Genomic DNA, 11361 nt, shown 5'->3' with positions numbered 1-11361 from the left:
CTCTTAAGCAATAAAAACAAACCATTAAGCTAGGCCCAGCACTGTCAGGAAGTATAAAACAGTTCTTGAAACTTTGCAGTTACTATACAAAAGCTTTTCATAAACTCTGTTTCCTGATCTTCATTAAACGTTAACATCAAGTGGCCATGGGGCAATTAGCTTGCCTCCTGAAATCAATAAAAAATCAACAATTTGGAAATAGTTGTACAGTAAAATAGTTCAATAATTATTCTCTCATAGTGTTGTGGCCAAGTGGTTCCAGTGTAAATGTGGTCCAGATGAACTGCTCCATACGAGGGAAGCTTTAAGCAAATCAGCGGTTTAGAGACCTCCTCATCAGAATGGACTGCAAGGGTAACGGAGTTCTGGCAAAGCCTTGGAGTGGGGCCCAGGGCGCGGGCACACACAAGCTTTTAAGTGGTGTTAAAGTCAGTGTCTGGCATCGCACTGCGTAAGCACCTCAGAGGGGCTCAATTCAAAATTTGGAGACCTCGACGTGATAAATTCTATGAAAGCCATTAGGTTCCCTAGGCTTTGCATTTGGATTCCTGATAGAAACCATGCTTTCCCTTGGAGATTTTTACACACACACATACACACACACCCTTATGTTATACACGTTATATTACATAAGGAAGGGTATACTTGAGATTAGGAATTCATTCCTTCCAGCTTTTCTTCCACAAACATTCAAATCTGAATCACTTGTAAGAAATCTTCAAAGCACTCCTAAAAAGTAGCAGGAGGCTTTCAAAGAGATGACTCTCACAGGACAGTTGGCATTTTGTAAGAGCAGTCAACACCCAGCAAGGACAGAAAGTTATTTCCTCGCCGACCTTTTCAGGAAGAAATCGGTGACCTTCGCTTCGTGGAGTCTGAGCCCCTATACTTAAGCACCATGTAAGAAGCCAAGTGCGGCATCGAACATTCCGGTATTCATTAAATCAAACGTCAAATACCAGCTTTGGAAGGTTTATACCACCCTCTAGGCTCAATGGTGTTGTACAGTGAACTGTCTTAGAACTTAAGGGGAAAAAAAGTAAAGCATTATTTTTAGTATAAACAAATGCTTCAAATGTATGACATCTATTTGCTGCCTTCAAAGGGAAAACTTTTAACTCAGACGCTTGGCACTAAGATCACACAGGATCAACCTAGTGGACTGACTTAAGTGTTAAACTTTTTTTAAAGTGCATTTTTAAGGGCTTGCACCTGCTCCCCCATCCACATAGATGTACTGACACGTATTTGACTAAACTGACTATATACATGCCCAAGCAAGCAAGCAGAGCAGATTTTACAAGATAAGCAACCAAGTGTTTTCATGTCTGAGGGTGGCTAGAACACAAAATTGCCAGTCATCTTGTGGGGGAAAAGAATGCCTTTGAAAAAAACATGTAGGGCATCATTGTAGATATGGGGCATGTATTCAGATGCCATCCTGTTTAGTTTCGTATTTTTTTTTTCCATTTAAGTGTTTTTATTTTTTTAGAAAGGTTTTTTTCTTTTTTTTTTTTTTTTTTCTATAGGGTACATGCGCTCACCAGATGAGGGGAGAGCAAGCGAGTGAGAGAGAGAGAGCAAGAAATCACCCCCTAGAGGAGATGACAGCATTGCAATTTCTTCTCCTCCATTCTCCTCTCGGAACTTTGGGCACTCATGCATACACACCCGGTGTGAATTTTAAGCCACCTGGTTCAGGACTCTAATTGTGGTCGGCCATGTGGTAGTCCAGCTACGTAACCATTATGCCATCTGCTGGTCTCAAGTGCTGTTTCTTAGAGAAGCAGCAAACTTCAGTTATGATTGAGAAGATATTCACTTGAAGCTCACTACTCAAACTGTGGTCCTCTGGCTTGTGATAAGGCCATGACCTGAAAGCTTTGTATGAATTCAGGCTCTCAGGCCCCACCCCATACCTACTGCAACAGTCTATTACACAGCAGGATTGCAGAGGGATACAAGTTTCCTTCTCCTTGAGGTGTTACTGTGATTCAGATGCAGATTTAAATCCAGGGAGTTTTATTTAGAACATTGCCCTCCCCACCACCACCACCACCAAGTTAGGTAGAAGCTCACTTTGAAGTTTGTAGGGCAGGAAAATGGTCAGAAAATTCTGCCCTGGAGAATACCCTAAGGCTGTAATTTATGTCAAGAGGGAAGAGGAAAGAGGAGAGGCAATTTACCTGAGTGAGGCCGACTTGCATTTTATCCTCCATCCTCCCCTACCTGTTCCCTGCAAAAAGTTCCAAGACATTCTTACTTTAGATTGCCAATCCATGTCACAATTACACTAGAATTTGATTCTTTTTTTTAAAGAGATTTTTGCTATCGGATGGGTGTATTTGCTAAAGAGACAGAAACAGAAAGACAGAAAGTGAGAAATTGTCACACACGCACACACACACCCCCCGCCCCCTGCATGGTATTACAATCCCTTCTCCTCCATTCTTCTCTCAGGATCTTGGGCATGCACACACACACACCCAGTGTGAATTTCAAGATGCCAGGTCTGGGACTTGAACTATAGTCAACCACATGGAAGTCCAACGCTTTAACCACTGTACCACCTGCTGGCCCCAAGGAATCTGATTATTCTTTGCTGCAAGGCTATACTCCTTGAACCTTCTAACAAAGTGGGAGGCAGTGACATATAAGAGTTCAGTGAACGGGTATCTTAACATTAATGTGACAGAATAGAAATATGCTACATATTTTTTTTTGAGAGATTTTCACTGTAGGGCGTGTGCGCTCACCAGATAGACAGAGAGAGACATAGAGACAGAAAGTGAGAAATCACCCTCCAGGGGGAATGGTCACGCTGCAATCCCTTCTCCTCCATTCTCCTCTCGGGATCTTGAGTACACACACACACGTGCCCGGCGTGAGTTTTAAGCCACCGGGCCCGGGCCCCGAACAGCCTTCAACTACGTGGGAGTCCAGCGACATAGCCATTACGCTAACTGCTGGTTCCCAGAAATATGCTATTTTTAAAAGAGTTTGAATTACAGAATGATTTACCAATTAAAAAAATGGAGGAAAAAAGCATGAACTGCTTAGGTTCTCTAGTGTTTATATAATTCGGTGTACAGGCCAGATTGAGAGATCATCTCTCCACTCTTGGCCTCTGGGGGTACAATTTAGAGACTTCAACAGAAACTATAAAAGGAAGAAAATACAGGCAGATTTATAAACCACTCTCCCATCCCAGTCCCAATTTTTGAAAGCAAAAAATGAACACATCAACCTGGATGTGCCAAACAAGTTAAGACCACGCCAGGGAGACACACGGGAAGGACCATCACACAAACAAGGTGACACAGATTAATCAATTCTGAAAGACGATCACCCCAAATTTAGATATGACATGTTTAATAAATAAATAAATAAAAACCCTAAAATGATTTGAAGGATCCTACAAAATAGTGACTGAAAATCAAGAAATTCAGTGTCCTGGAGTTAGGATTCTTTCTTCCTCAGAATGAAGGGCAGGAGACAAAATGTCAGTAAGAAGGAAGAATGAGTGTAAGAATCATGTTTCTCAAATGACCTGCCTAGAGGGCCAGAGGTTCCAACTAAACCAAAACCGATCATGCTGTCATCGATACGTGTATGTATTTAAATTATTGGGTCTTTAAGTATATGTATTAATTACATATCAAATATACTTACTGTAAGAGAACACATTTGAACTGATTCTATGGAAACAATTTTTTTTTCTTTAAGAGCGATTTTCACTATAGGATGCATGCACTCACTGGAGAGACAGAGAGACAGAAAGTGAGAAATCACCCCCTCAGGGGAGATAGCCACGTTGCAACCCCTTCTGCTCCATTCTCCTCTCAGGATCTTGGGCATGCCTGCATCTTGAACATGCACCCAGTATGAGTTTTAAGCCATCTGGTCTGGGACTCGAACTGTGGTCGATGACGTGGGAGTCCAGCGATGTAAACATTACACCATCTGCCGGTCCCCCATGAAAGCAATTTTGACGAAGAAAAGCATATTCAATGAAGCAGAGAAATCAAAAGGATGGACAGATCTGCCCAAGGATTAAATTCCTCAGTCACACTTTTAGACTCTCATCTAGAGACTGTGCAGATGGGAAAAGGTGGGTCCTTATTTTCTTAAGATGTGAAGACGGTACCATCTGTCCTTCATAGACACGGCAAGATGGAGTGAAGAAAGGCTGGAGGACAGAGGACCCTGGCCTCCATAGTTGGGCTTAATCCAGAGAGCCCTATTGTGTACAAGAACAGTAGGGAGAGGGATGAAGAAAGCTAACCAGTTCTAGTAAACGATCAGTACAGTATTGATTTAAAAGTAAGATCTACAGGGAACCAGCAGTTAGCGTAATAGCTATGTCGCTGGACTCCCACGTAGTCGACCGCGGTTCGTGTCCTGGACCCGGTGGCTTAAAACTCACGCCGGGCGCGTGTGCGTGAGTGCCCAAGATCCTGAGAGGAGAATGGAGGAGAAGGAATTGCGGTGTGACCATCCCCCCTGGAGGGTGATTTCTCGCTTTCTGTCTCTATGTCTCTCTCTGTCTGTCTGGCGAGCGCACGTGCCCTGTAGCAAAAATCTCTCTCAAAAAAAAAAAAAGTAAGATCTACATAACCTCACAGCTCCCAAAAGGAAACTATGTTTATGGTCATAGATAATTCCTGAGAAGAATTTGATTATGACAGTCTTTCCATTATAAATATACTTTTTAAAGCCAACCCAAGGCAGGGCCTAGAAAAGGAGATTAGAAATAGGTTTTGCCAATCATGACTGGATCAGAAAGGACACAATGGCCTGGAAATTGATCTGAAGTACTGCCAGTAAAATAGGAAAGAATTGGAGGTTCCCTGGCCTTACGCATATATCCACTGAATCCTTTCCCAGGTCTGATTCTAACCCAGAGCACAGAAGCCGTGCCCCTGGTTAAGTGTTCACTCTGAGCGGTCTAATTTGACTTCATTCTTTTTGGGCTTCTGTCCAATTGGCAGATGTTCTTGTAGAAGCTGATCTCAGACACTTTCCCTTTCTAATTTTTTGGCACTGTTGCCTCGGCTGCATGGGATATCATCTCTGCAACTTTATCATGGGTTCCCCTGGTTTTGCCTGTTTTGTAAGCTTTAGTTTTCCCTTACATATTTCTGCCTTGAAAAGGTTCTTAGGAAAACTATGAAATCACTGGTAACTGCTTCGGTCTAAATATGACTTCTCAAATGACTTGCTTGCAAATTTCCAACCAAGCTTTATCTTTTCCCCACCCCTCACGGAAATGAGTAACTTCAGAAACAAAAATGCAAGCACGAGGTAATCACTGTGTATGCTGCACAAATGCTCCATTTTCTCTTACAGTTCAACTTCATAGAATGAAATGTCAGAGCTTTGATATTTATTATCTGAAATAGGTTTAACATTTGGAGAGATGTGTTCAAACACATAACCTTGGAAAGAAAAGCAAGCTGATCGGTCAGAGAACAAGGGGGAGGCAGAAAACACGAGAGGCACAATTTTGCTGTGTGTTAGACAACATTAGAAAATTGGGTCCTTCAGAACATAAAGAGATCCCAGATGAGGTAAAGGTAAAATACAAATGATTTCCAACTCTTAATGAGGGTCACAAGATATCCATTTTAAATATACATGACTACAATAGCAATAAGGAAAAAACATCTTAGGTTTTATTTAATACTTTGGCCAGATCAGCCCCTTTGAAGGGATCACTAGTTTAGGAAAGACTAACAAACTATCGTTCACTTTCCTGTAGGTTCATCATTTTCCTGATTCTTTCTATTGGTCCTGCTTTATTTTTCTGCAAATTAAAGTGTGGGGGAAGGGTTTCTATAATAGATCAGCTATGTCTGTTTCTTATCCAAATATTCCACCTAATAAGGACGTAAGTTCTCATGGATTGGACAACCACTCTGCAACATTCCTGAGAATTGAATAATATAAGAATCTTGAAAGTCAGCAGAGTGGATTATCCATTTTTTTTTTCTGGACTTGAACTTGTGAACTTAACAGTAGCACTGCAAAAAAAGCAAATGTGCTAAGCACTTTGCCAGAGTAACCTTCCATGTAGATTTTCATTTTAAATACACACAACTGAAAACAACTACAATTTTTTTGAAAATTATGTACAAACCCGATACTTCTTTTGATTACATATAAATACAAATTAGCTATTTTTCTTAAAAAGTGGTTATAATAGTAAATAAATACAAAATAAATCTGACCATTATACTTCATGTGCTGGGGTTGAACCCATATAAAATGTACAACTAAATACACTTTAAATCTTTAAGGAATAATTCTCTGATTAAAATATTTGTTTTCCCAACTTCTTTTTGTAGATATAAATATATTTTCAAAATAGCTGTGTTTTTTTTTTTCAATTCCATTCCATAAATAAAGTCTTCATTGGGAAATATTAAAGTGTCAGCTGGTTTTGTATTGTTTTGTTTTTTTTGTTGTTTTTTTTTGTTTTTGTTTTTTCTAAAATATATATATATATATTTATTTATTTATTCTTTTACTTCTCCTGTGCTAACGACACCCACAACCCTCCACAACCATGTCCTGATAGTTCTTTAATACCACCTTTTCATTTTCATCAAGGTACAGCATGGAGATAGGGCTGAGTTCTGTTGGGACACAGCACGCCTTAGGAATCTTAGAATTCACAGAGTTGACCAACGTCTGAACAATGGCGTGATTAGTGGAGTTCAGGTGATCAGCCAGGGGAAAAGGGCATTCCCCATGGCAGTAAAAAGCATGATACCCTGGAGGGGCCACAATCCAGTCATTCCACCCCACGTCACTGAAGTCCACATACAAAGGGTGTCTCTTACAGCTGGACTTGAGGCGTTTCCGCTGTTTGTGTTTTGCTTGGCGCTTTTCTCTTTTGTGGAGCGGATGCCCTTTTCCATCATGGCCAAAAGTTACTAGCAATGGCCTGATCTGTGACCAGCTGTGTTCATCTTGATGCAAAGACCTGCTAATCCGGACGTGTCTTTTGGAGACACCCTGCTTCTCTTCCAAATGAGCCACTTCCACCACGAATCCATGGTTGGCGTTACCCTGTGTGGTCCACCGCATCACAGCAGGGGTGACGTCGAAACTTTCCCACTTGCTTGTGTTCTGATTCACTAACCTGGTGTCCAAAAGTCTGGTCACGGGGAATTTCGAGTTGGTGGTTGCAGGCTTTATAATTTCATAAATATTAATGCGGTGATTAAAACTGCTATTGTTTCCCAAAGCATCCTGCATCTGTTCCCGAAAAACCTGAAGTTCCGCTGAGGTGATAAACTCCTCGGTGGGGATCGAACTTAAATTAAAGAAGAATCGTCGTGTTGTTTTTCCACTTGTTTCTGGCAGTTCTTCCAAAGATTCTAATTCAACATAGAAAAGCGAGAACAAAAAAAGAAGAAAGATCATTCAATACAGAAGTAACGACAATTTGATTATCATTGAAGGTTTTTAAACTTCGCTTCAAGGTTTGATTTAACCTATGTAAAAGTATGTAACCAGAAAACAAAAGTTTTCTCTTTCAATACAAAAGAAGTCTTGCTTCTTTCTTTTCTGCAAGTTCACGTCAACATGCAATAAAGCACATTGTGATGTTTTTGATCCAACACACGAACAGAACTTTCAGGTGGCTATAATAATGGGGGAGATAGTGAATCATTTCCTTGGAATTCACAGACTTTAGGGCAAAAAACAAAAGAAGTCAGCACTATAGTTAGTAGAGGTCTAATGAGTGAGGATTTGAGGAAATTATTGCATTTCTTGAAAAAAAAAAGGCTTTAATGTCAATCCCTTAAACGGTACTCTAAAACATTACTCTGCAATTTAGATGATTTACAAATCTCGATATACAGATTTCAGCTTCCTAATTAAAGACTTTGAAAGTCAACATCAACGATGACATTTTGCAAAGCACACCCTACTATTTTACTCAAAAGTCCAGAGACAAAAGCTTTTACAGGGATCTACTTTGGAAACATATGGGTGGTAGTAGGACTCTGTAGTAATTAAGGCTAAACAATTTCAAGAGAAATAGCTTCCCAGCTGTCGTCTGTTACCTCACCTTCTTATGACCTCAGACATCAAAATCTCATTTTAAATGCTTTGGAAAAAAAAATTACTTTATCTTCTGTTTCTAATTCCTTTATGTTTTAAAAAAATAAACCATATTAACAACATATGCCTACCCAAAAATAGGCTGGAGAACTGATAACCAAAAAAAAAAAAATTCATAAAAATTTGCAATAGTGTTATGGTATTTGTTGTAAGAAACGATATCATCCTATTACAGAATCATCCCTCTATATATATTGCCATATCTCAAAACAGCCATTTAAATGGGTGCATGCGTAAGAACTTGGTCTGCCTTAAGACTCATGAATTTCCATTTTTTTGAGTAAACAATAAATATAATGAAGTACTATGAATGACCAGTCTGCGAATCACCAAAGGTACAACATTACTATTAGATGATAGTAAATAGCACTAGATGTTGAGATATTTGTGTGTATTTCCTTTTAGTTTTACTACATACTCTCATTTCTTTGTCAAAAAAGTTCCTCTGCTTCATTTAGGATCTCAATCCCAGTGTTAACAAAATCTACTTTATCATAGTTCCATGTTGTCGCCATCAGAGGAGACATTATTGTTAGTAATTTGTGGATGGGATACCCCTACAGACAAAGAGCTGTAAGCTTCCACAGAATGAGATGCCTTAGCAAAGGAGCATCATGTCAGATCACTTCCTTAAAGGATCTACCTGTGCAAACCCTCCTCATCAAAGCAACTGCCATCACTACATGCTAAGCAGAAGTGTCAAGTCCAACAGGGGCAATTTATTCCAGTTATGCAGTCATGCTTTAATGCGGTGCTTCACCAAGTCTAACCTTCACAGGAAACAAGTAGAACATCTTCCATCTTCCAATGCAGACTCTGAATCAGTTGGTTCAAGGGGCCTCGGAGTCTGCATTTCTAGAAAGCTCCTAAGCTGAGAGGATGCTGTGTGAGCTATACCTTAAATGCCCAGAATGTTTCTCACATTCAACTGTACATTTCCAGAGGAGTATATTTTTAAAGTTTATTTATTTGTTTCTTCAGAGAGAGAGAAAGAGAGAAAACCTCCAACAAGGCCCTCATGCTGCAATCCATCCCTAATGTACCTGGCATGTACAGGGAGACCTAGGGATGGGAACCCAGGACCTTCCTATGTGGGTTTACATCATGAAGTGTTGTATTTCCACATTTCTGTATTTCCACTGTAGCTGGCCGCAGAGGAGCACATTTTCAACATGCCTGTTTGATGAAAAATTGAGTAGAAGATCCATCTCTTTTGGCCACAGAGTAAGATTAAGGTCAGTGTTGGGCCAGCTAGGGCCTCAGAAAAGTACATCTACATGAACGTGGAGACTATCAGGCCAAGAAGGGAGATCTTTGCGGTCCCCTCATACCCATTAATCCAAACCTCTTATGAAATTTGGACATTCTAAGCTCCACTGTAAGCTTATTGTACTTCGGGCCAGGCACAATCATTAAAATAACCCTCCCTCTCACCAATCTAACAGGGCTTTTTGTAGTGGCTCCCAACAAGTATCAAGGATTTATTGAGCTTCTTTTCCCTGCAATTCAGGGGCCCACTGATGTTTCCACTGAAAGCACTCTGTTGGCAGAGAAGGCAAAAACCAACCGCATTCCTGGGATCCCAATGACAACAAAGCCAGATGTGTACCTGAGCTACTGAAGTCTCTGATGCCAGCACCCCAAAGGATACCTTCTTGCTTTTAAGAGGAAGAAGGAAAGGCAAATTACCCAGGGCATTCACTGAATAGCTTTATTAATGAAAGAATCCAAAGGAATCACAATTGCAAGAAAAACCCTTAATTCTCACCCATAAATAGGAAGAAAAGGGACTATAAACACACAGAAACACACAGCCAGAGGACATGACACAGTAACAATTTCCAAGGTAAGCATGAGACAAATGAAATAAAGATGAGTATAAAGAGGCGGGAAATAGGATAAACCTTAATAAAAGGGAAGAAAAAAGATCAGATCATACCAAGTTTTTCTGACCAGAAATACAAAAACAAAGAAAATAAGCAATTTCATGTAGTTCAAAATCTCGAAAGAGGGGCCAGCAGTTAGAGTAATGACTATGTTGCAGGATTCCCATGTAGTCGACTGCGGTTTGAGTCCTGGACCCAGTGGTTTAAACTCATGCCGGGCGCATGTAGGGCATGCCCAAGATCCCAAGAGGGGAGAATGAAGGAGAAGGGATTGCGGTATAGCCATCCCCCCTGGAGGGGGGGGGTGATTTCCCACTTTCTGTCTCTCTGTCTTTCTGGTGAGCACACGCGCCCTATAGCAAAATCCTCTCCCCTCCAAAAAAAAAAATCTCAAAAGAGCCAATCCAGCCTCTGTGACCTCATCAGTACACCAGTAGTCTACTGAACTGCGATGCTGGAAGCCACATGATGGACCTTGGAGTCAGATCCCATCCCAGGCCTAGTGTCGACCTGAAACACACTGGGTTCTATTTTTTTAAGAGAGAGATTTTTGCTATAGGGTGCACACACTCGCTGGAGAGACAAAGAGAGACAGAAAGTGAAAAATCATCCCCCGGGGGAGGGGCGAGTAGCCATGCAGCAATCCCTTCTCTATTCTCTTCTCAGGATCTTGGGCACAGAAGTCCTTGCACCTGGTGTGACTTTTAAGCTATTGGGTCCAGGACTTGAACCGTGGTCGACTACACTGGAGTCCAGCGATGTAACCATTACGTCATCTGATGGTCCCCACACTGAGTTCTTGTAGAAGCTGTTCTCAGACATTTTCCCTTTCTAGTTTTTTGGCACACGTGTGTCCAATATACTAACAAATTAAAGGCCTAGGAGAGGGGAATCAGGGTGTGATCAGACCCTACTAAGAGTACTTCCTTCGCACTCCCTCTCTCTCTTCTCTCTGTCATGCATGTGCATGTGCTTTCTGTCATTAATAAAATAAACTTAAAAAAAAATCTCATTGGAGGTAAACAGCCTTAGCAAAAGAAAAAGATTTCCCTATTAAATAATAACAGGTAAAGTGAAGACCCTTCTCCAACTTTCCAACTGCTCCCTTGTCACCCTTGTAAGATCCTACCCTAACCCTAATCCACAGTCCTCTATAAGACACCCCTAACTGCAGACTCTGCTGGGCCCAGGGGTAGGTAAGTCAGAGAGTCACAGAAACCTTCAAATGCAGGGAAATGATTCCAAGGTTAGGACATGTACCCCCTTTGACTTTGATCTGCAAGGGAGGACTGGGAATCTTTTCCTGAGGGTAGAAAAGTCAAAACTGATGTTAAGTCAA

General features: G+C 40.9%; 1 protein-coding gene across 1 annotated transcript in view; it reads right to left on the bottom strand.

Annotated features, from left to right (window-relative positions):
• Positions 1-5364: 5364 nt before the first annotated feature.
• The window catches only part of BMP2 (bone morphogenetic protein 2), a gene marked incomplete in the record, with an annotated part of 13522 nt that continues 7525 nt past the window's right edge, over positions 5365-11361 (bottom strand). Inside the window, 1 exon segment of the mRNA XM_014582746.2 lies at positions 5365-7385. Within this exon segment, the coding sequence (XP_014438232.1) occupies positions 6541-7385 (845 nt within the window).

Source organism: Tupaia chinensis, unplaced genomic scaffold (genome assembly GCF_000334495.1).
Source record: "Tupaia chinensis unplaced genomic scaffold, TupChi_1.0 Scaffold143766_1, whole genome shotgun sequence".
In the NCBI taxonomy this organism is placed as follows: domain Eukaryota; kingdom Metazoa; phylum Chordata; class Mammalia; order Scandentia; family Tupaiidae; genus Tupaia; species Tupaia belangeri.
This window is presented reverse-complemented; position numbering and strand designations above follow the sequence as displayed.